Genomic DNA, 20,874 nt, shown 5'->3' with positions numbered 1-20,874 from the left:
GCATACATTCTCATTAAACATTGCACTTCTTGGTCATGAGCTTGTGCACATATTTAAGCATTCTGTATTCTTCTCCTTCTTCTCGTGCGCCTTATGGCAAACTAACCCTGCTTGGAGGTATCCCTACCGACCGCAGACTTTCGACTTCTGCCCACAATCTCGTTCAATCTATCTTCGTTCCCTGGGCTCTCGTAGGCTCCGGTACCAAACACGTTTCCATAACGTTCCCCCCTTAGCCTCATAATTCTTATCTTCTATTAATTACCCTCCGTTGCATGCGACTGCACCGCTCTGTACGGATCCTATTCTCCCCCGCTTCAAACCAACGAAAGGCCCCTGCCCTCGCCCCCTGGACCTGCCCTCGTGCACGTGCTCCAGTCTAGTTCGCAAGGAAGCGCTGAAGGAAAGCCATCTCATCTTCTGCACTCCACCGCACAAATAATCATATTCACCTTCGGCTTCGGGGAGTCGGAAGCCGCTCGCGCACCGCAGTTTTTTTTTAGCAGTGAACGGGCTCAAAGGAGCATATCGGAACGACCGAAACGGGCCGACCAAATCATACCCGGAGGAGGTGGAGAAATTTGCACTGCACACACTCCCTCGTAGGGGAACGCTTTCCAATATGTACCGTTAGGGAAAACCCTCCTCACGCCTCAAATTTAGTGGAATTGTTCAACTTGTAAACATTTCAAAAATCCTATTTGTTATATGAAAATAATAACATTTGAGTTACCGTTCTATCAAAGAATAAATTTCTTTCAAATTGTGCAAGTAAGAATTTATAGAAAGCAGCTTTACCTTTATCATGTTATTTGATTATTTTATTTATTATCAGTTTATTTTTAAATAGAGAAAAATTAACAAACAACAACATAAAATGGAAATTTATTTGTTCAATTTGTTGATCAAGATTTTATTGATTACGAATATTTAATGAACTTTTGGTTTTTTAATACAAAACAAATTTGATCATTAAATTTGATAACCTCTGAACAACATTTGTTGCCAGAAAACAAAAAAAAATAATGTTTTAGTTTTTACCTACGTGATCTATATTGGTGCACTCTCTCCTACATAGACAAAGCCAGTGCATGCATGCGCGACACCCTTTCCCCAACACTCCCGGGCACCTTCCAGGGGCAGCAGGGGTGGTGGAAGGAGATGCAGTCCACCGCAGCACGATGGTGGGCACGGTCTGGGACGCAGGAATGCATTCGCTGATCTTTTCGCAGGTCAACTGCATCCGTTTCGCTTATTATTTTTATAACATGAAAATTACGCTCCCCTTTCCCTGCAATTAATTAGCCTATGTTTGTACCAGATGCTTAGCGCTTCTGGTTGGCTCCGATTGCGAGCTTTCCGTTCGATATTTCGCTAGTGCTAGGGGCTGTACCCATGCACAATGGATACATTGGAGGCACTGGCCGGTCCTTAAAACAATAATCCTACATTGCTCGTTTGTATTTGTTAAAATTCCAACGATTGAGCGAGTTTCGAGCAAGAAAATCGTAGAGCCAAAAAAGCATACTTTGTTGTTCAATCATTTTTCGAAACTGTAAAATTGACTAATTACGAAAGCACAGCCTGATTCATTATGATTAAAAAAAAACAAATATGTACCTATGCCACAAAACTAAAATTTACCAGTATCATCAAAAAACAAACTCCTCATTCTTTTGATATTTGCACTCCTTTTTGAAGTATTTGCCACATATTCAAAAATATTCCGAGGCTTTCCTAGCTCACAATGGTCTAATCATGACTTTAAATTGGGTTTATGAATTTTCGCTTTAAATCTCCCTTACAAACCACTGTGCAATGTTGCACTTTTAACGTTTTTTTTGTTTTTTTTTTTTTGTATGTTAATTTCGAGGCTCACTGCACCGTGGCCGAAGACGTGCACATGCGGAGGCTGCGCTTAGGCGAAGTGAATGGCGCGAAAAAAGGTGGAGCAAAGTGTGCACGTGTGCGGTGGCAAGCAAGGCTCATGCGGGGACGAGGGCGTGTTGCAATTGCAATTTCGTTCGCCACCACAAACGCCACCAGCCTCGGTATGGCCAGGGTGTGCTTGGTGCAGGGATCGCGGTGGAGGAAGTAACACCCTCTCTCCTAGATGATGGGTTAGGTCTCTAGTTCCGCTCAAGGAATCAATGAGGGCTACCGTTTGACGTTGAGCAAGTGCCGATGAACTGATCCCTGCGTAGTACCTTCCCATCCCTCCTGCCTAATGCGGTCGGTTGCTAACGGATTATGTTAAGGCGAACGAAACCACCCTCGGCCCCTCGCGGGGGTTGCAGTGTTGTTTGAGGAGCGATTTGTATGCCGCTACCTATATGTGGCATATGGTCCACAAGCTGTTGCGTCTGCACTCTTATATTTATTAATTCAAATTTTATAGCGTGTAGCGTGAATGCATATAACATCCGTGAAAGGTGCTTTTTTATTTTAATTAGGTGCCACTTTTATAATATTGTCATCGAAATAATGTTCAAATAATAATCTATATAACCTTATTGCTACACTGTGCCAATTTAATCACAAATAGCTGGTATAATACTGTAGAATTTATGTGTCTGTGAAACTTGTTAACGGCTTCCAAAATGTTTAGAAAAAAAAAACAAAAAACCAACAAAAGTCTCGTGGAAAAATTACAACCCAAGTCTCGTTTGTTTGTGCAACAAACATTAACATTTAACGATTTTCAAGAGATCTAATTCTTAAAGATGTCAGTAAAAAAAGTTAACGTCTGGATCATATTAACCCAAAGTTGTCACAATTAAATGAATCTTCAAATTTTTCAAATTATTCAAAAAATAAAGCAAAGTTCTGCTATGATAAAAAAGCCGTAGCAATATACAATATCGATATGAGTAAAACAGATGAACTATGTTTACCAAAATTGTCAGCTCGAAAAGACATTTTGTTGAGGTAACAAATGAGTCCAGATTTGAAAACACAAATGACCACATTCAATACCGGAACAGAAAATCATACCAAAATATCGGATATGCCAAATTACCCAAAAAAAAACGAAGAATGAAATTTTTAATTTAGTCTCGTTTATTAGTATCTTTTTGGGTACAAATTGTTGTTCATTAACTTTTTGATAAGCTCTAACTTGAGACTTATACATTTTTATCCTGCTTTATCACAGCAAATTTAAATCTTTTTGTAAATAGCTTCTATATAAGTTTTAAATTATGTAGTGATTTCGAAATTGAATCAATCTGTTGAGCTAACTTGAAGAATTGAAATTATCTCCATTATTATTATTACATTAGGGGGTCCGCGACAGCCGAGCGGTAGCGCCGGTTAGAAAAATCGGCCCATGAGCGCCGGGGCTCACCACCTCGACGGCGTGGGTTCGAATCCCAACCGAGACCGGACCCTCCCCTGTACGAGGGGACTGACTATCCACGTACAACAGGGAAACAAGTCTCGTAAGCCCTTAACAGGCAGGCATGACCAAGAGGTCGTTACGCCAAGAAGAAGAAGAAGAAGTATTATTACATTAACAAATTTTACATCAAACTTTTTATAAGCATTTCAAAATCCTTTCAAGCTCCTTTTTCTTCTTCTTCTTCTTCTTCTTCTTCTTCTTCTTGGCGTAACGACCTTTTGGTCGTGCCCGTTAAAGGCTTACGAGACTTGTTTCCCTGTTGTACGTGGATAGTCAGTCCTCTTGTACAGGGGAGGGTCCGGTCTCGGTTGGGATTCGAACCCACGCCGTCGAGGTGGTGAGCCCCGCCGCTCTTGGGCCGATTTTCTAACCGGCGCTACCGCTCGGCTGTCGCGGACCCCCCTCCTATTTATTTCACAATAGATTTAATTATATTCTTCTCTTCTTATTATTCTCCTTCTTCTTCTTCTTCTTCTTGGCGTAAACGACCTTTTTGGTCATACCTGCCCCATGACGGGCTTACAAGACTTTTACCCTGTGATTACGTGGATAGTCAGTCCTCTCGTATAGGTGAGGGTTCGGTCTCGGTTGGGATTCGAACGTCCGTCATACCCCAATAAATAATCTATTTTCAGATTCAACAAAGAATCAAAATATTTCGTAAGTTCGAGGCATTGTTAGTGATAATAATGTTAGACTTACACGTATATTATTGCATATTCGGTGTTTATTCAGTAATATATTTATTGTAATATTATTTGCAGAACGTTATGTTTAAATATATTCGTAACGTATAGCAAATAACTTTCGTTAAGTTTTGAATTTTGCTAACTAGCTTACCTGGACTATATTAAGACGCCTTGGTTTTCTCACACAAGTATTTTTTCTAAATAAAAAACTTACAAGCTGGACCAATGTAGACTATTGAAAACTGTTTTGTCTTATCATTCAAATTAGTCTGTACATTTGAAAGTGGCTATTTTTTTTATTATTTCGAGCATTATTTTCAATTACAACCAGGGTGTTTGAAGCTTGAATAAATAACCTTGGCAAAATGTCAGCTCTGCTGTCAGGTTCGTTATGTCAAAAGCTGAAATGCGATTATTTTTCCCGCGCTCTCGATCGACAAACGCGCAAGGATCGCTCGTGTTGTTCAGACAATTTTCAACGTGTATCACCCAAAAAACTATGCCTGAATCAAAGTGTGTGCTCAAATTTGCGAAGCTTTCAGAAAATGCATTCGCTCCATCCAAAGGATCAGCAAAAGCGGCAGGATTCGATTTGAAGAGGTAAGATGAGAAGTACCGATACCATTCCAAGGGGTTACTAACCCGTATAACTTTACTATTCGGCACAGTGCCTATGACTACACCGTTCCCGCTCGCGGAAAACAGCTGGTGATGACCGACATCCAAGTGCAGGTGCCGGAAGGTTGTTACGGTCGAGTAGCGCCACGATCCGGCTTGGCCGTCAAGAATTTCATCGATGTCGGTGCCGGTGTGGTCGACGAAGACTACCGGGGAAACGTAGGAGTAGTTCTGTTCAACCACTCCGAGACGGAGTTCGAGGTAAAGAAAGGCGATCGTATCGCGCAGTTCATTTGCGAAAAAATCGCTTATCCGGATTTGGAAGAGCTTCCGACCCTCAGCGACACCGAGCGTGGTGCAGGCGGATTTGGTTCCACCGGTACAAACTGAACATACCGTCATTCACAGTCGAGACCACACAGTATGACCAAATTTGAAGGATCTCCAGCAGTTTTTCCTTTCATACGTATAGAATTTGCTACCTTCTACTTTAAATAACCATGTAGATCCATGCCGGCTAAAAACAGGTTTAATCGAAACTTATGAGTTGTAGATTTCATTTGAAGTTTAGCGCTGGCAAATTTGTTCCTTAAGCGAATAAAGTTAAATGTTTTTCAACAAATATTCTAAAATATCTTTGCTATACATGCTTTTTCATCCAAGAATGCTTATATTTTCTTACCACATAAGTTACACGTAGTAATCCACAATTCTGGGTAACTGGGTCTTATTACAACATTATTACAATTATTGGCAATATCAAAGCAATGGCAATGCCTCTGCCTTGAACACCACAACAAGAATAGAAAAATATAAATAAAAAATGCTAATTTCGCTGATCACACGCGGATCAACAATTACGTAAAACATCAATGAAAAAAGGTTTGATTTCGTTTCAAAGAGTACCTGTACGAGTTTCTCGTTCATGCCCGTCGATGATATTATATTGTTACAAAGATGTAAGTCGATTCGGAATGCGAAAGGAATGTTATGTACGTGATGCGTAGTTTGACCATCACATTACACTGGGGATTTGTTAAAACTGTATTTTTTTTTTATTTCGTCCGAGCAAAATGCTAAAAAGGCACATTCATTCCTCCCTCTCCTCGTGGAAAGTATGCATTTTACAGATGCATACAGTCTTTCGTCAAGTTAAGTACACAAACATACAAAAAAGAACAAACTAATCCTCCTCTAAGGCATTCTTTTAGAACGGCCTAGTTCTACTTTCTATACACAATAAAAATGATAACTAATTAAAAATAAGTGAACGTATTTCACCATTTATGTAATTCGGCCTGTCTTCTACCCCGTATTTGTCTCCTTAAAGTGGTTTCTTGTTACGCCTTGGTTATCCGCATGGAAAAACCTCTCAATAGTACTGCTGAGTTATCACATTGAATTGTTACCATATGTTAATGTTCCCTTTTTGCAACCATTTTTGTTCGTTTTGTTTGTTTTTTCATGTGTGTTGTTGTGAAATCCGTGCGTTGTAAATCTTGTGTCACGCAATCCTCCGAAGTACTGTTTAGGTTTAATTTCTGTAGGTTATCTTCTGTTTCGTTAATGGCACACTTCAGCTGGTCGAATGTTTCTTGCTACCTAATCCTGCTAATATCGCTGTGATAACGTGTTTGGCGCTGCCTGCTGTTCCGTCTGGTCCAGCGGGCTAGCGTACGCCGGAGGGACCTTGTAGACGATAAACGTGCCGGCATGCGTGAACTCGGGAATCACCTGTCCAACGGCCGCCTCGACGTTGAGCGAGCGGGATTTGTTGCCCAAACGAAGTGGGAAAGTTGATGCCACGTTCACCGGAAGCTCCTGCTGGCAGAGACTGCAATAAAAGATTGTCAACATGTGGTTGTAGCGATTAAAATTATTAAAAGCGATTAAAATATTAAATATCGTAAAATATGAGTTGTTTGAAATCATTATATCAGCATGTCGATAATAATCGGTCAACTAAGTTTTGCTTATGTTTAAAACCTACGTAAAGTATCGCCGGACAACGTGTGCCACTAGCTCCCCGATGCGATCCTCCTTCAACTGCTGGTGTTCTCCTTGTAGGGCCACGATCAAGTCGTTATTATGATGCGAATGGAATACTGCTAGCTGATCACGCCCCGGACTGACGCTGATCGATGTTATCTGAGAGGGAGGGGAAAGGTTTTCGATTTTCCGTTAGTCAAACCCAAACAAAACACTACCGTGTGGGCTTCTGCTTGCTTACCTCCTTGATGGCAACCGAGCGCTTCATATTGCGGAACTTGTTTTTCGCACCGTCAAGCTTGTAAATAGCACTATCGGTCACGATGATTGCACGATCGGCGGATTTGTTGCACTTGTTGAACTTCTTGATGAACGCCGAAAATACGACCACATCGAAGTGATCCGTATTCTTGATATTGCGCACGCTTGCATTGTACGACGAGTAGTTGCTGTTTTCCGCCACGATTGACAGGTAATTGCCAAGCCACTTGCGATCGTGACCCCAGAACTTGCGCCGCTTGCGAAACGCACTGGCGGCAATGATCTGCAGCCGCAGCTGGGGCCACTCTTCGCGCGGATACTTGCGCAGGATCATGGCGGCGCGCCAGCGGGAGAACAGCATCCGCAGCTGCCGCTCCGCTTGCCGACCGACAAGCGGGGGCTGGGGCCACTGTATGCCCTTACCGAAATCGCGCAGGGTGCGCGCATTCCGGAACCGGATCGCCAGGTCCTGCACGTAGCTCTTCAGCTTGTACTTGCGGTAGTGGCGCATGATGACGATGGCCGCCTTCATCTTCTTGTACCGCTGCCGGGCGATCCAGCCTCGCACCTGCTTCTGCAGCAGCGTCACGATGTGCGGTATCATGTCGTTCCGTTGCTGCTCGAGCGCAAACAGCGTTTGCGGCGAACGGATGAAGATCTTCGTTCGGCCGAACCGCACGTCGTGGCTGAAGTTTTTCTCGTTCATCAGCACCTTCACACCATCGCGCTCGTTGCCGCCGCGGAAGTTGGGCCACGTGTACTGCGAGATCATCTTGTAGCGCAGAAGGAACTTATCGTACCGCTGGCGATGGACAAAACCGGCCCGACGCACCCGCACGTTCTCCAGCAGGCCCAGGTAGCGTACCTGATGTTCCACCCGAATCTCGTCGAACACGGTTGGGCTCTTGATGTCGTTCGGCTTGATGCAGCGTACGTACAGTGGCTCCTTGCGCAACAGCGTCGCCACCAGCTCGGCCATTGACTTTTGGAACAGCGTACCGGCCGTAAGCGGTCGCTTGGTAGTTTTCGCGATGTCCTGCGCACCTTCGGGCCACATGGCGCTTACTAGCGGATCATGCGAGCGGTACAGCAGACGCTTAAAGTCCTGGAACAGCGTGTCCCTGTTCTTCTCGATGAACCCACCGATGGAGTAGATTACGTCGCCGGCGTAGTGCGTTATACGGAAGTCTTCCCGGTGGCGCAGTTCCTTGTCCATCGGCTTCAGCTGACGGCTGCTGTAGTGCGGATGGTGCGACAATTTCTTATCCATATCGTCCAGCAGCATTTCGTCGGTAATTTTTCCCACATTCAAACACGCCTCATTCATGATAGCAATTACACCTTTGTCCGGTTGCTCAACCAAGGCACAAATGATCTGAAAGATGGTGTAAAATAAAAGAACATCGTTAGGAACAAGTCAATAATTCTCATTAAATTTTCAAGATATCACAATAAACCATTTTTAAAGGCTTTTGGGAACAACAGTGTCATTTTTAAGTAATATTAAACTCAGTTGATTGAAACGTCAACATTGAAACATTAAACTGTCATATTTTTGGAGATCAATAGACCAACAATATAATTATCCGACTTTTTTGTCGAAGGGCGGACATGGAGAGGAAATTAATCCGAACATTTCCTAGATGTACTGTTGGACCGATATCATTAAATTGATAAGCGAAAGCTGAAACATACTGCATACTGTATAGCATGGATGCTAAGGATGCATTTCACTATCTTTTTCTTTTACAAAACACGCACCAATTAAACTCAATTTTTACATGAATTGAAAATGGGTTTCAATGTGCACTAATTGCTTCAATTTTAACATGAAGAGAGGCATTTTCGCTCGTGTTGAGCATAATTGACTCTGCGCTGTATGAAGCTTAACGACGCAAAAACAAGGCAAGATAGTTTCAAATTTCAATCTCGCGTAGTATCGTTGATCGTATCGTAGTATTTGTTTTTGCCCTGCAGGGTAAATCCGTGCACGAAGCAAATTTTACAAATTTGTAATCAACACTGGGAGAATGTTCTACCGATCTCATTACGGTTTTTTGATATTTTTTTTTGTAAACGATACCCATTCGGTTTTGAATTAAACAAACCGTCATGGAATACTGATCACAGATAATGAGTTAAAATCAATTAAGACGAAATATTATAACATTTTTGATACATGCCAAAAATCATACTGATAAAAGTTTTGGCAATAGCATATTGCAAGTTGTTGGGATGTTTTCGATAACTAGGCCCAGGGCACAGGGGGCAGGGTACAAGGGTTCTGAAACTAGTTTATTGTTTGAATATATTTTCCTTTCCCTTATTCCTCCCTTAATACTCCTACTTACTCCTCTCCCCCTCTGTCCTTCTAATTCGGTGTTTCGTTACTCACTTTACTTTCACTCCACTAATCACTTGTACGTCTATTCCGCTACTACCCGATTGAGACCCTGCCTTTCCCTTTTATACGGTGCAGGATCCCGATCGGGTAGGAACACTCATTCCTGGGGTGTCGAACGATCGTCGCAACACAAGTAATAGCGTAAAACATACAACATTCAGTTTAGCACTGGTCGAGAAGCCAGGAAGTGTAGACAACTTTGAATTATTTAATTTTTGTAGTATTATAAATAATCCACAGCCAAGAGGGCGAAGAAAGAGATATATGTCTATTTGGTGCAAGTAAACACACATAACAGAACACTCAATCGAGGGGCTCCTACCAATTCTAGTGGACCAATAGAAATGAACGTTTGCTGAATTGCCAACAAAGATCATTTTTGAAAACGAAAAATTGTTTGAGAGAATTCTCAACAGCTGAGTGTGGAGAACGTACAAGCGGATGCCCCAATACCAATTTATACTGAAGAAGCCGAGCATCCTGTGCAAGCATTAAACCACAGAATGTTGAGTATCGATGTTGTTTTGTACCCGATTTAATCCCTACTTACGCCAAACCAAAGACTATACGAGTCACTCTTCAAAGCAGAAGGATAGTAGGAAGTGTAATTTATTTGGAGTTAGTAACCGAGTGAAACGAACGTACGCTTCACAGCGATACAACATGTTCACCTGGTTATTGAAATACTCGATGTTGGTCCACTCGATGCCCTCCCGGTTGTACTCTTCCTGCTCCTGCTTTAGTACCAGCTCGATGAACAGCTGCTGCAGCTTCTCGTTACAGTAATTGATGCAAAACTGCTCGAAGCTGTTCCGGTCAAATATTTCAAAGCCGTAGATATCCAGCACACCTATCACTTTGTTGTAGCGCTTCACCGTCGCACTGCCGGGCACCAGGATGGCCTTATTGATGCGCTGGATGATCCAGGTGAACATACGGTCATAGATGGCTTTCGCTAGCGCATCGCGTCCGTACTCGGCCTGCACCGTGTCGTGGCTCTTGGTCATGATTTCACCGCGTGCCGCAATCACCCGCTCCGTTAGCGCGGTACGCATTTCTCCCTCGGTCACCTGGAGCAGCTTGGCAACGTTTGCCAGCGTTTTGCCATTCGCAACGGCGATCTTTTCATCTTGCACTGCAAAACGCAAAAGGATACAAAACGGGGAATTAGTTTGAAAAATGCCAACAACCAGTCCGTTCTAAAGCGTCCGTTCAGAAGCGTCCATTCTGAAGCGTCCATTCTGAAGCGTTCGTTCTCAAGCGTCCGTTCTGAAGCGTAAAGTAAAACTCATCGTTGGGTGGAAATATAATTACTTCGAAACTCAATATTTCCCAGGTGCAAAATAGCCGCCACCGTTCGCCAAACCATCGAAATCTCGTCGCCACTGAACCCGAGGGCCTGCAGGCCGGCCGTCGTCGCCCGGTAGTCCGATTTTTCCGAAAGAGTTTCCGTGCTGCCCTGGTTGGTGTAGTGATAGGTTGCCGGATCCCGCGTCAGATTGTACTGCTGCAGCTCGTTGTTCGATCCGCCGCGTAATAACTGCAAGGGATGATGGAATATAATTGAAACCCCTATCGAAATTGTTGAAAACTAAACGGGCAAAAACAAATATCGCGGCCTTACCTGATAGAAACAGTGGAAATTCCGTTCGCCAGTCTGCTGCTGGATGACGCGCGATTTTTCCAGCAAATAGTTCGTTATGATGCCACCGACCGGGTCGCCCTTGTAGTCGAACTCGATGTCCATGTACTTGCCGAAGCGGCTGCTGTTGTCGTTGCGGTTCGTTTTGGCGTTGCCGAAGCATTCCAGGATCGCATTGCTCTTGATAAGCACATTCTTTACGCTGGATGTGCAAGGCACGTGCAAAGAAAGATAAAAAGCTATTATCAAATCACATTCTCGGGCTCGGCTCTCTTTTTTCCCATTTGTCCTGCCGTAGTAAATGGTAATTTTTATGGAAAAAATATATCGAGTAATTTGGACAAAGTCTTGGGAGGACAAAATGCCGAGCGGCTAAATTGCTTTGGGTAATTCCTTTCAACATCGAATGGAATTTGGACAAGCACATGACAATCCTCAATTCAAGAGAAAGAACATCCCCTGTTCTTTATTAATTTAATGTTTTATTTGGATTCCGTCGCAAGAATACATAGAAGTTTTAGATTACTTTTGCCCCTCATATGAAACACGCCCGCAGATTCTTGTGTGAGGACGCTTACAAATTAACATTTGCGCAAAAAACAGGAATGAATCCATGCGGGTTAAGGCAGCAAGCGAAACAAAACTAGGACCACTTTTTTGTAGCTGATGGTCGCAAAACTAAATTCTCATCAAATAAAGAATTTAGAAAAAAACAATTAAAAATCATTTCAAAATTACAATAAGTCATCAGAATCGAAGCTAGTGGAATTATCTTTTTAATTATCTAAAAAATTATCTTTAGCCCCTACCGCAAGCCCAAACAGGTACGTCTTCGAGACTTTTGGTTATTATATTCGTATTTCAAGCGATTTTGTGCAGTTTTGATTCATTTTTGCATTATTCATTTGTTTTTAAATTCACTCTCAAACGCCGTTCTTTGAACGTTCACCATCAAAAACATGGCTAATGTCCTTGAACTTTAAAGGAAAGAAATATGATTGTTGAATTAATGTATTAATTCTGATAATGCCTTATTAAAAACAAGCAAAGTTCACTCAACCAAAAAAAGGTTTTCTGTCCCGCGTGTGCTTATAAGTTGTGATCTCCAAAAAAACCATCAGGTGTGCCCAAGCCTATCGACATTTTTAAACTCGTGGGAAGTTAAGTTCTTCTTCTTAGTTAAGTATGTAAGAAATTAAATACTTTCAAAGCATTTACGCTGCTCGGAGAAGTTTTGAACCTGTCTGTTAAAGAGGCACGCTTCGCAGCATCCTTAGCGAAAAACATTCCGTCCGTTGTATATTGTCCATTTCCACTTTAAAGCCATTAAATCGATTAGCAAAACCAGGGTAATGTAATCTATAATCTTCACCAAAGGCTTTCAAAGTCTATTCGATTGAGTCCAAACATCCTATAGCGCCGGAAGTGTTATCGAATTATCTTATAAGACGGTTTACGTGATTTTCACCGAGTGCTGCTGCTACTGCTTTTGAGTAGATAACACGAAGGAAAACATGTGTCAACCGGCGCAGGGGGAGAATGCGGCGAGAGGCCGTAAGCCGAAAAGAAACATGAAAAGTCAACTTGATTTTTACTCTACTGTGTTGAAGCAAAGTGTGTAAAGAGGTGAAACTTTTCTGTGTAGAGCTACCAGCCTACCGTGAGTATTTGATCGAGTTTGAAACGGCGGCAGAAAGGCAATGAATTAAATTCAGCTAGAATACATAATCAGCTGCTGTTTTTATATTGGATTATAAAAAAATACATTCATGGCCCGCTCGAATACTTAAAATTTCCCACTTACATGCATAGCACATGATAGGAAAAATATGTTTGTTTTTCGAAAGTGCACATTGGCAAACATAATATGATAATCGGAAAAATTAAATAAAACTTAAAATCTCTTCAACTTTATGCTGGGGATTCACGGTGGAACAACCCCGACAGGATATTTGCTGAATTAAAATTGAATTAAGCTCCGGAAGTTGGTTTTATCTTTTCACGAACTAGCAAACTGCGATTTAAGTGGTGCTCTCTACCGCACGGTTCTGTTGTAAACAACGGTAAAGAGCAAAAATACCGGAAAAAGCATTTTCCTTTATTAACCCCTCCCTTAGAGAGTATTTCGAAACAACGGACGCCGAGGACCTACAAAAGCTCGGATAAACGGTGCTTGGTTTGCCAACTGCCATAGTTAACGATAGATTACTCGATTGACTGGTATGAAAACGGTGTTCGGTGTTATAAGGACATTTTCCACTCCGAATGTTCCGCGTTTTATGTGTTCAACACTATGCAGGCAGGTAATCACACAGCATGGATTTTCCAAAACTCTGCCGGGTTCTCTCTCTCTCTCTCTCTCGTCCGCTCGCTTACCGTTCAATGTCGCCCTGCTTGCCCTGGTTCGTCACGGCCGCGATGTACTTCATGATAATCTTCGACGCCTCCGTCTTGCCGGCGCCCGATTCGCCCGATATCATGATGCAGGTGTCGTTGTTCCGCTGCTTCAGCACCCGGTAGGCCGCGTCCGCGATGGCGAAGATGTGGGGCGCATTTTCGAACAGCTCCCGCCCCTTGTACCGGCTGACGTACTCCGGCCCGTAGATGTTCATCTCCCGGTAGGGGTTCACCGAGATGCACACCTCGCCGATGTATGTGTAGATTTTGCCCGCCTGAAATCTGCCCAAAAGGTAAGCAAGTGGGACGGAACAAAAGCAAAAAAAAAAAAAAAAGAAACATAGGAAAACGGAAGCTGATTAGATGGTGTTGTGGTGTTGTTTTCAAACTTATCATTCGCTCACTCCCCTGATGAAAGCTTATGACTTAACCAGCGCGTATGATGGGTTTGGGTGACGTCATTGGCACGAGAAAAAGAAGAAATGAAAAAAAATGCTAAAGCCTCCGCATAGGAATAGAAATATGGCCGCTGTACAGCAGTCCACTGATAGCCATTTCACTTTCGTTTCGTCCACCTTTACCCACCACCCCTCGCCCAGCTAGCGTTTCTCGCTCGTTTGAGCTTTCGCATAAATTGATATCAACTTGTTATGGAAGTTACGCGAGCCAACGGATGAGTTTCGGTTCCGTTGTGCATCATCGCCGGCGGAAATGCCCTCCCTGCCAGCTGATTCTAATTAAAATATTCAATCCGACTGCCGGTCGGTGACGTATGCCATCATGCGCAATGGCATTATCCCTTGGACGGTCGGAATAATCTTGCGTATCGTCGGTAAATTCCTCCCGCGGGACTGACACAATTACAGCGGTTGTCATTTTCAGCCCGATGTCAAGATGAGATTGGCTTTTTGCTCGAACAACTTTGCTTTTTCAAATGCAATGTCGTACACGTTCGCACACGTGGTCATAGACACGCCTTACAGCAAGCGATGCGTTCACGTCAATGGAGTAAGTATTTTCAGTGACTCTTCCACATCGTTATCATCGACTGGGAAAAGTTGAATCACTTTTCACCCTGATGCTTTCGTCCAAAACGACAGGTTTTAGTTCTTGTTAAAATAAAAATAAAGTTCAACCTTGCAATTAGTGACCAATTGAGCCTTGATTCACGCAACAGAAAATAACAGATTGCAATTACAGACCTACCTCTAGTTAGTGCTGTCCTTACAGAGCAATAATGAGCCACTGAGTAGAATAGAATCTTGCTTCTTCTTCTTCTTTTTCTTGGCGTAACGACCGCCTTGCTCATACCTGGCCGTTACGGTCTTACTAGACTTTTTCCCTTTCTGTACATGGGTAGTTAGTGCTCTCGTACGTAATCTAACTTATAAATTGAACAATTATCTCTGACAGAGAGATTAAATTCCGAGGAGGATATTATAGTCTCTGTCTGGAATTTGAGTTTAGTTTGTACGATTTGGTGCGCCGTTTGGATTCAATTCGCTCTTCAGGATTCAATTCGCTACTACAACTAACAACTCTCTTTCATTTTCGTTGTGTTGTAGGATACAAAATCTGTATTTGGGAGTACCAGGTCACCAAAGAGAATCGAGTCGTAAGAAAGAATCGAATTGGTTTGAATCTCTGTTTTGTGTCTGTGTCTTTCGTGGAATTCAAAATCTCTTTGCTAACAAGAAAATATTTTACTTTCCTTTACACTCTTTCGAGATTGGAATCTCTTTTTTAAATTCAACTCATAGTGATGACTAATAACTCATTTTGTGTGTTAGTAAATAAATCATAAAACTCTGTTTCAAAAAAGTTATTATTGCTCACCACTGCGTCATATATATGTAGCTGAATCTTGTTTTATTGCTGATACAAATTTAAATAGCTAAGCCAGGATTAACAACATTCCTAAACTTGTGCCACATCGCTGCTGTCCATAAAAAAATCATAGTTAATTTTTTTTCGCCAAAACGCAACAGCAAATCGTTCATTTTAATGAAAACTTCAGCAACAGCAAATCGTTCATTTTAATTAAAACTTCTTACTGTCGCCCGACAAAAATTCAGCTATCGTGAAATTCGATTCAGAACATTCGATTTAATCTGCTTCTGCTTGCTGCAAAACCTCGGTGCTCATCGGTTTTAGCCTACAGCTAGACGTTTCATTGCGCTTTCCAAAGAATTTTTCCTCCTCATTGCTTGCCGAGGAACTCTGGCCCTGGATTCGCCTCGGGGCCAAATGTTATTTGTTATTATCTTTCTTTGATCTTCTCACCGTTTTCCCACAGCAGATCATTCCGGTTTCCTGTAAATCGCTAATATGCATCATTGTGTGATTATCAGTTTACGCACTACTAAATGCTCCGGAAGCGAACCGAGCGGAACTGGCTCCAAGATGATGAGGTGAAATACATCAGAGCCTCCACCTAACCGTCGTTGAGAGGTTGGTTTGATGCCCGGGCGCATGGGTGTCTGTTGGAGGGATTTTCTGAGAAGTTGTTAAGCAGCTCTCATGAATTGAAAATGAAACCTTACCGGATCAATTGCAGGTATTTTATGGAATTGTTTCCCTACAAAAAATATGATTCCGTTTAAGGATTTGAGCATTCTTTTTCACAAAACCATACATTTTAAATGAGTTATTGGATGAAGAGCGAAATCAAAACGAGTTCCTTTACATTTACAATTTTTCTTCATTTAAGGCAACAGTAGTGTTTTAACTAAAAAAACTTTCCTCGCTTTGTACCGTTCGAAAATGGAAAAACTGCAAACTTTTCAACAAGTTGCTTAAAACGCTAATGGAAATGGACTAAATGGAATATTCGTTTTAATCCTGCTTTTCGGATTGTATTTCGTTTTTGTGGCTTTTTTATACACGCACAAACTTTTCCGCCATTTACATTTTTTGTCGCAGGAAGTTATTTTATATTCTTTTTTTATGAAAAATCTCAATCTGACGCGGTCATTCTCATTGCAAGCAGCTTCTAGGAAAGTGATGGATAAATGTACGAAGAAAACAAAGTCATCCAAATTAAAAGCATCCCGTGGGATAGGGCCGTTAAAAATCTGAAAAATCTCAGGCACGTTAATTCTTGTTTGTTATTTATTTTTGAGAAAATAGAACGCTGAAATAGCTAGTTTATTTCTTGTCTCAAATCAGTTGTATTAAATTTTTGTATTTCGCTCCTTTTTTGAAATTATTTTATTGCAACCATTTCCTTGTATATTTACGAAACGAGCCTAGAGGATCGGCCCAACGTTACCGTTGGATCATATCAATCTCCCGAGTGTTTCGTTTACATTATGAGCATTGAAGTACGTTTCCGAATACACTCTACTTTGCTGAAAGAAAGGGTTTTGCACAAAACAAAACCGAAAAAGTTACATCATTGGAGCACAGGACGATCCGGATTATAACCTCAAAGCTACCAAGGCACGATGGAATAGCATAGTGACCTGCAAGAAATGTCTGGCCTCGTTTCACACACACACACACACCGCCATGCGTCAATGGTCCCTCCCCAACGCAACCCCCAGCCCCGTTCCACCGTGTATGCTGCGGTTGAGCCATCCAAAATCAACGAACACGCCCGCCCGTAGGCGACATACTCGCGGCGAATTCCGCCTGGCCCACTGAAGAAACCTGAAGGTGTTCCACCACCGAACCAACACCCCACCATACAATGACAATGGCCAAGATGGAGCATGGAGTGCGGCAAGAGCTTTACGACGCGCTGGACCATCGGCAACCCGCGGTTGTCCATCATTGTACCGACCAGCTGAAGCGGTTTCACGACGGCTGACATCATCGTCGGCATCTTCGTCACCCTCCTGCGAGGTCCAACCGACGCCACCGTCCCCACCCGGCCGCCCTTCGCCGGGGATGGCGAAGAGCTGGCGCATAGCAAGCAAAATGGCGTACAATTGCTCGCCCGTTCGATTCGCGGTGTCCAATCAATCATAAACCTCTGAAAACCTCTGAAGCACTGTGCAGCAATGCCCCGTATTCGAGCGAACAATTGCCCAGCCGTACGTACTTAAAAGGCGACCAAAGATAAGACCCTTCGGAGCCACGCTTTGGGCGAGTGATTGGGCAAACATGTATTTAAGCGGTGAGTAAGCATAAGTACCGTCGGAACAGGCCATTAAAAACCGTTCTACTAATAAAGTTATTAAATCACAAATAAAACCATAAACGGCATGAGACCAGCTACGACATTCTAAATGAAATTGTTCGTGCAGCAGCACAATTTTCAGAATAACACTACATGAGTATCTGTCTTCCATACGCTGGAAATTTCCGGCAAGCGTGAGGAATACAATTTTGAAGGCAACATCTCCGCCTATTCCATCCAGACCGAACTCGGACGTCGAAAAGAAAATATAATAAATGGAGGGGAAAGATGATATGGTGCTTATAACCTTTTAACACTGTGTATTTGATACATATCTTCTAATTGGCCAATTTGACGTGTTTGCTTCCCAGGTCACCAGATTTCAATCCAATACTATACTATCAATTATAAACAAGCAAAACATTTCCTCTATGGTTCAGTTTAATTGTGCAAATTTTAGTATTTGCGAGAAAGGTCGGGCATGCGAACATTTGATTGGAATGTTATTTTATGCGTGTATGAAAAAGTTTTCCTATTGAAGAGAACATGTTATTGTTTTGCAAGAGCAAGTATTTCATATTTCAGCGGAACTGAAACGGATTGCTGTAAATCAGCACATATAAAAAAAAAAATAATAAAAACTAACCAATTGTCTCTATGAAATCTCTTTCGAAAATGGTGAATAGTAATTAGAAATAAAAAAATGTAAAACTCTCTAAACTCTGAAGCATTTTGCCCGAGGGGCAAAAATAAAATTTCTTCAGTTCAGCAGCCATAAACATTACGAAATTGCGTCTAATTGATCGCGCTTTTGGTATCATGCTTCTATAGCTTAAAGCTTAGTTGTATACATGCACAATGTTGTCAATGTTCATGTTTGATATGAAATCGGATCCCCATAGCCCCAAAGCATAATACATAGAATCCACCAGATAGCGCAACCACCAACTGCACTACAGTGTCAACGATATAGGGACGGAAAAATAAAAAGATGTAAGACCCAATCGCTACCGTTACCTTCAAGTTGCCGTGGGCTCCACCCATCAGCCGATCGAATAAACAAAGAATAGAGTCGTCTGCTTCAAGAAAAGAAAAAAAAACATTGCTGGACTCCAGATAAAGAGTAATCGGGGCGAAAGATAGGGGCACGTCGTCGATCGAAATGGTAAACATCCCCCGCTCCGTGCAAAGTGCTTTAAGTACCGCACGTTTTCTCGAACACCTTCTGCACACAACGGTCGTTAAAGTTCTGGCGCTGTGCTTGTTTTATTTTCCCGGTAAACATTCAGTGTGCGATGTTGTGGTTTCCCTCGCAAATATGCGCGGCTGAACCCTTGCTTTCAACAGGGCCTTAAGGCGGGAAAACCCCTGACCGAAAGGGTGTACTAGGAGGAGGCAAGCGAAACCGACAAAATAAATATCTCCAAGGCTGGCAACGATGGGATGCTAAACGTGGAATGCCAAATCAGTGTACGCTCAAATTTCCCTCCGCGAACCGGCTCCACACAAACCGAGGCCGAGGAATGCACAACAGCTGCCGAATGAAACCCGGCCAGGCCACTTCATTTCTTCCGACGAATTTGTTCATAATGGCCCCGCAGTGCCCTGCGTTTGCTTAAACGATGATGGAAAGATAACTTTAAAAGTATGTCTTACCGCTTTATCAGCCCGCCGGAAGCTTACAATGGGGCCGAAGCTTGGAGCGCGTCGAAGTTATCAGGGTTAAGTCAACATCGGCATTATCGGCACGGGACTTTACGCCCTGCGCTTTCAATCATGCAAGAAACCGGCGAGGAGTCACGGCGTGTAAAAAAAAGAATACCCCAATGAAACGCCTTGCTCCATCAATTAAAAAGCTCAGGGCTGTAATGTGTTGAACGTGCATCAGTTCTGTTATGTTTTCTTTTTTCCAATGCACAACGATGACGTGATCTTGTTGCTGCACAAACCGGTGACTAATCGTTCCCCGAACGACCGGTTGGTTTCATGCAAATAAAGCTGGTTAGTTAGTCATAGCCGTGCTTATCGCTAAACGATGACACACTTTTTGGCATAACATCGCTCCTTTCAAGACGTTCAATATTTACGCCCAGTTTATAATCGTTTCATATTCTTAAAATAAGATTATTCCTGATAAAAAAACAACATGGTACATTAAGCTCTATTTCTAATCGAATAAAACATGATTGCTTTAACCATGTCTTGCTGTTGTTCATAAAATTAAATAAAATGTTGACGAAATAATAAGCGGAAACTAAATTACGGAACAGATGAAATAATGTTGTTGAAAGGTCAACATATAAAAAAAACACCATTATTCGTGTTTTTGCTCCAGTTTATCTCAAATATGAATAGCTAAAATTAACTATTTGAAAACCCCACAAGCTAGAACAGTTTTCTGTTTGATAGCTACTTTTAATTTCGCTGTTTTTCATGTTGTAATTAAATATTTACAATTTATGGTAAACCCCACTGTGAGCGTGGACCTCCATATCATAGAGACTGATGAAAAACTTTTTTTTTCTTCCTGTTGAAAACGGGCGGGGGAGGAAAGCGTTAAAATCCCACAGATACCACCACCCAACACGTTTATCACGTCTTGTCGGTTCTTTACTTCTGAAATCTGCTTTTGTTTTTCAGCTACAACTTTTCGTTTAATGTTGCGCTCGAGTAACGGTGACTAATGTTGTTGCTCTTACGGCCCAAAAAGTTTAAACCACGTTCAATTAAAACTCTACACGGTTGTTGGTTGTTTGTGAAATAGGATGTAGTAGATTTTGCATAACTTTTCACGAACATTTTAAGCGTTTCCGATTGAGTGCCCGTTTCGTGAACCATGAACAATCGGCCCCTACAGCGCTAATGACAATATTCGATTGTCTGTATTTTATTTAGCCTTCCTACATCGCAAACAGTTAGTCTGGCATAAAACAAATGAAATATTTACTTCAGAAAACTCTTTTACATTTAACAACAATTCAATACAATAAAATCTTTTTTTTTATATAATGAAAAATTCATTAAATAACTTAAGGCTAATTTAAGCATACACTTTTAATGTTGTGTATAAATCCGATTCCTAACTTAAAAGATTTTCGCAAGAAATTTTCTTTCCGTGAAATGGATCTTCAATTGGCTTAAGATCGTTGAGAACACAAGAAGTTTAAAACTCATTTAAACTTTATTACGAGATAGTAATGGAATATGATCTCACCTGCGCTGAAGGTTGTCCATGAATTTTTCCTTCGTGACAGCGTCGAGCAGCACAAAATCCTGTACGCCAACCTCTTGCCCTTGATGATGCGCCATCGTGGATGGTGGTTGTGGCTTATATCTTTTTTTTTTTATTTT

The 20,874-nt window shown here is 42.1% G+C and overlaps 2 protein-coding genes across 2 annotated transcripts; one reads left to right on the top strand and one right to left on the bottom strand.

The window, feature by feature from the left end:
- The first annotated feature begins 4,504 nt into the window (after nucleotides 1-4,504).
- On the top strand, nucleotides 4,505-5,228 carry LOC131290808 (deoxyuridine 5'-triphosphate nucleotidohydrolase). The gene is made up of 2 exons (XM_058319989.1): nucleotides 4,505-4,689; nucleotides 4,758-5,228. The coding sequence occupies exons 1-2, from the start codon at nucleotides 4,589-4,591 to the stop codon at nucleotides 5,095-5,097; spliced, it is 441 nt and encodes a 146-aa protein (XP_058175972.1). The 5' UTR covers nucleotides 4,505-4,588; the 3' UTR covers nucleotides 5,098-5,228.
- A 976-nt stretch (nucleotides 5,229-6,204) lies between these two features.
- LOC131282714 (unconventional myosin ID) lies at nucleotides 6,205-20,862 on the bottom strand. The gene is made up of 8 exons (XM_058312246.1): nucleotides 20,738-20,862; nucleotides 13,380-13,682; nucleotides 10,986-11,205; nucleotides 10,676-10,901; nucleotides 10,033-10,496; nucleotides 6,938-8,332; nucleotides 6,698-6,855; nucleotides 6,205-6,541 (listed from the first exon to the last, which is right to left on the bottom strand). Exons 1-8 carry the CDS (start codon nucleotides 20,830-20,832, stop codon nucleotides 6,319-6,321), a joined length of 3,084 nt encoding a protein of 1,027 aa, XP_058168229.1. The 5' UTR covers nucleotides 20,833-20,862; the 3' UTR covers nucleotides 6,205-6,318.
- Nucleotides 20,863-20,874: the final 12 nt, after the last annotated feature.

This window comes from Anopheles ziemanni, chromosome 2, assembly GCF_943734765.1.
Source record: "Anopheles ziemanni chromosome 2, idAnoZiCoDA_A2_x.2, whole genome shotgun sequence".
Lineage (NCBI taxonomy): Eukaryota > Metazoa > Arthropoda > Insecta > Diptera > Culicidae > Anopheles > Anopheles ziemanni.
Note: the sequence above shows the minus strand (reverse complement) of the source record. Positions and strands in the feature narration are given on the sequence as shown.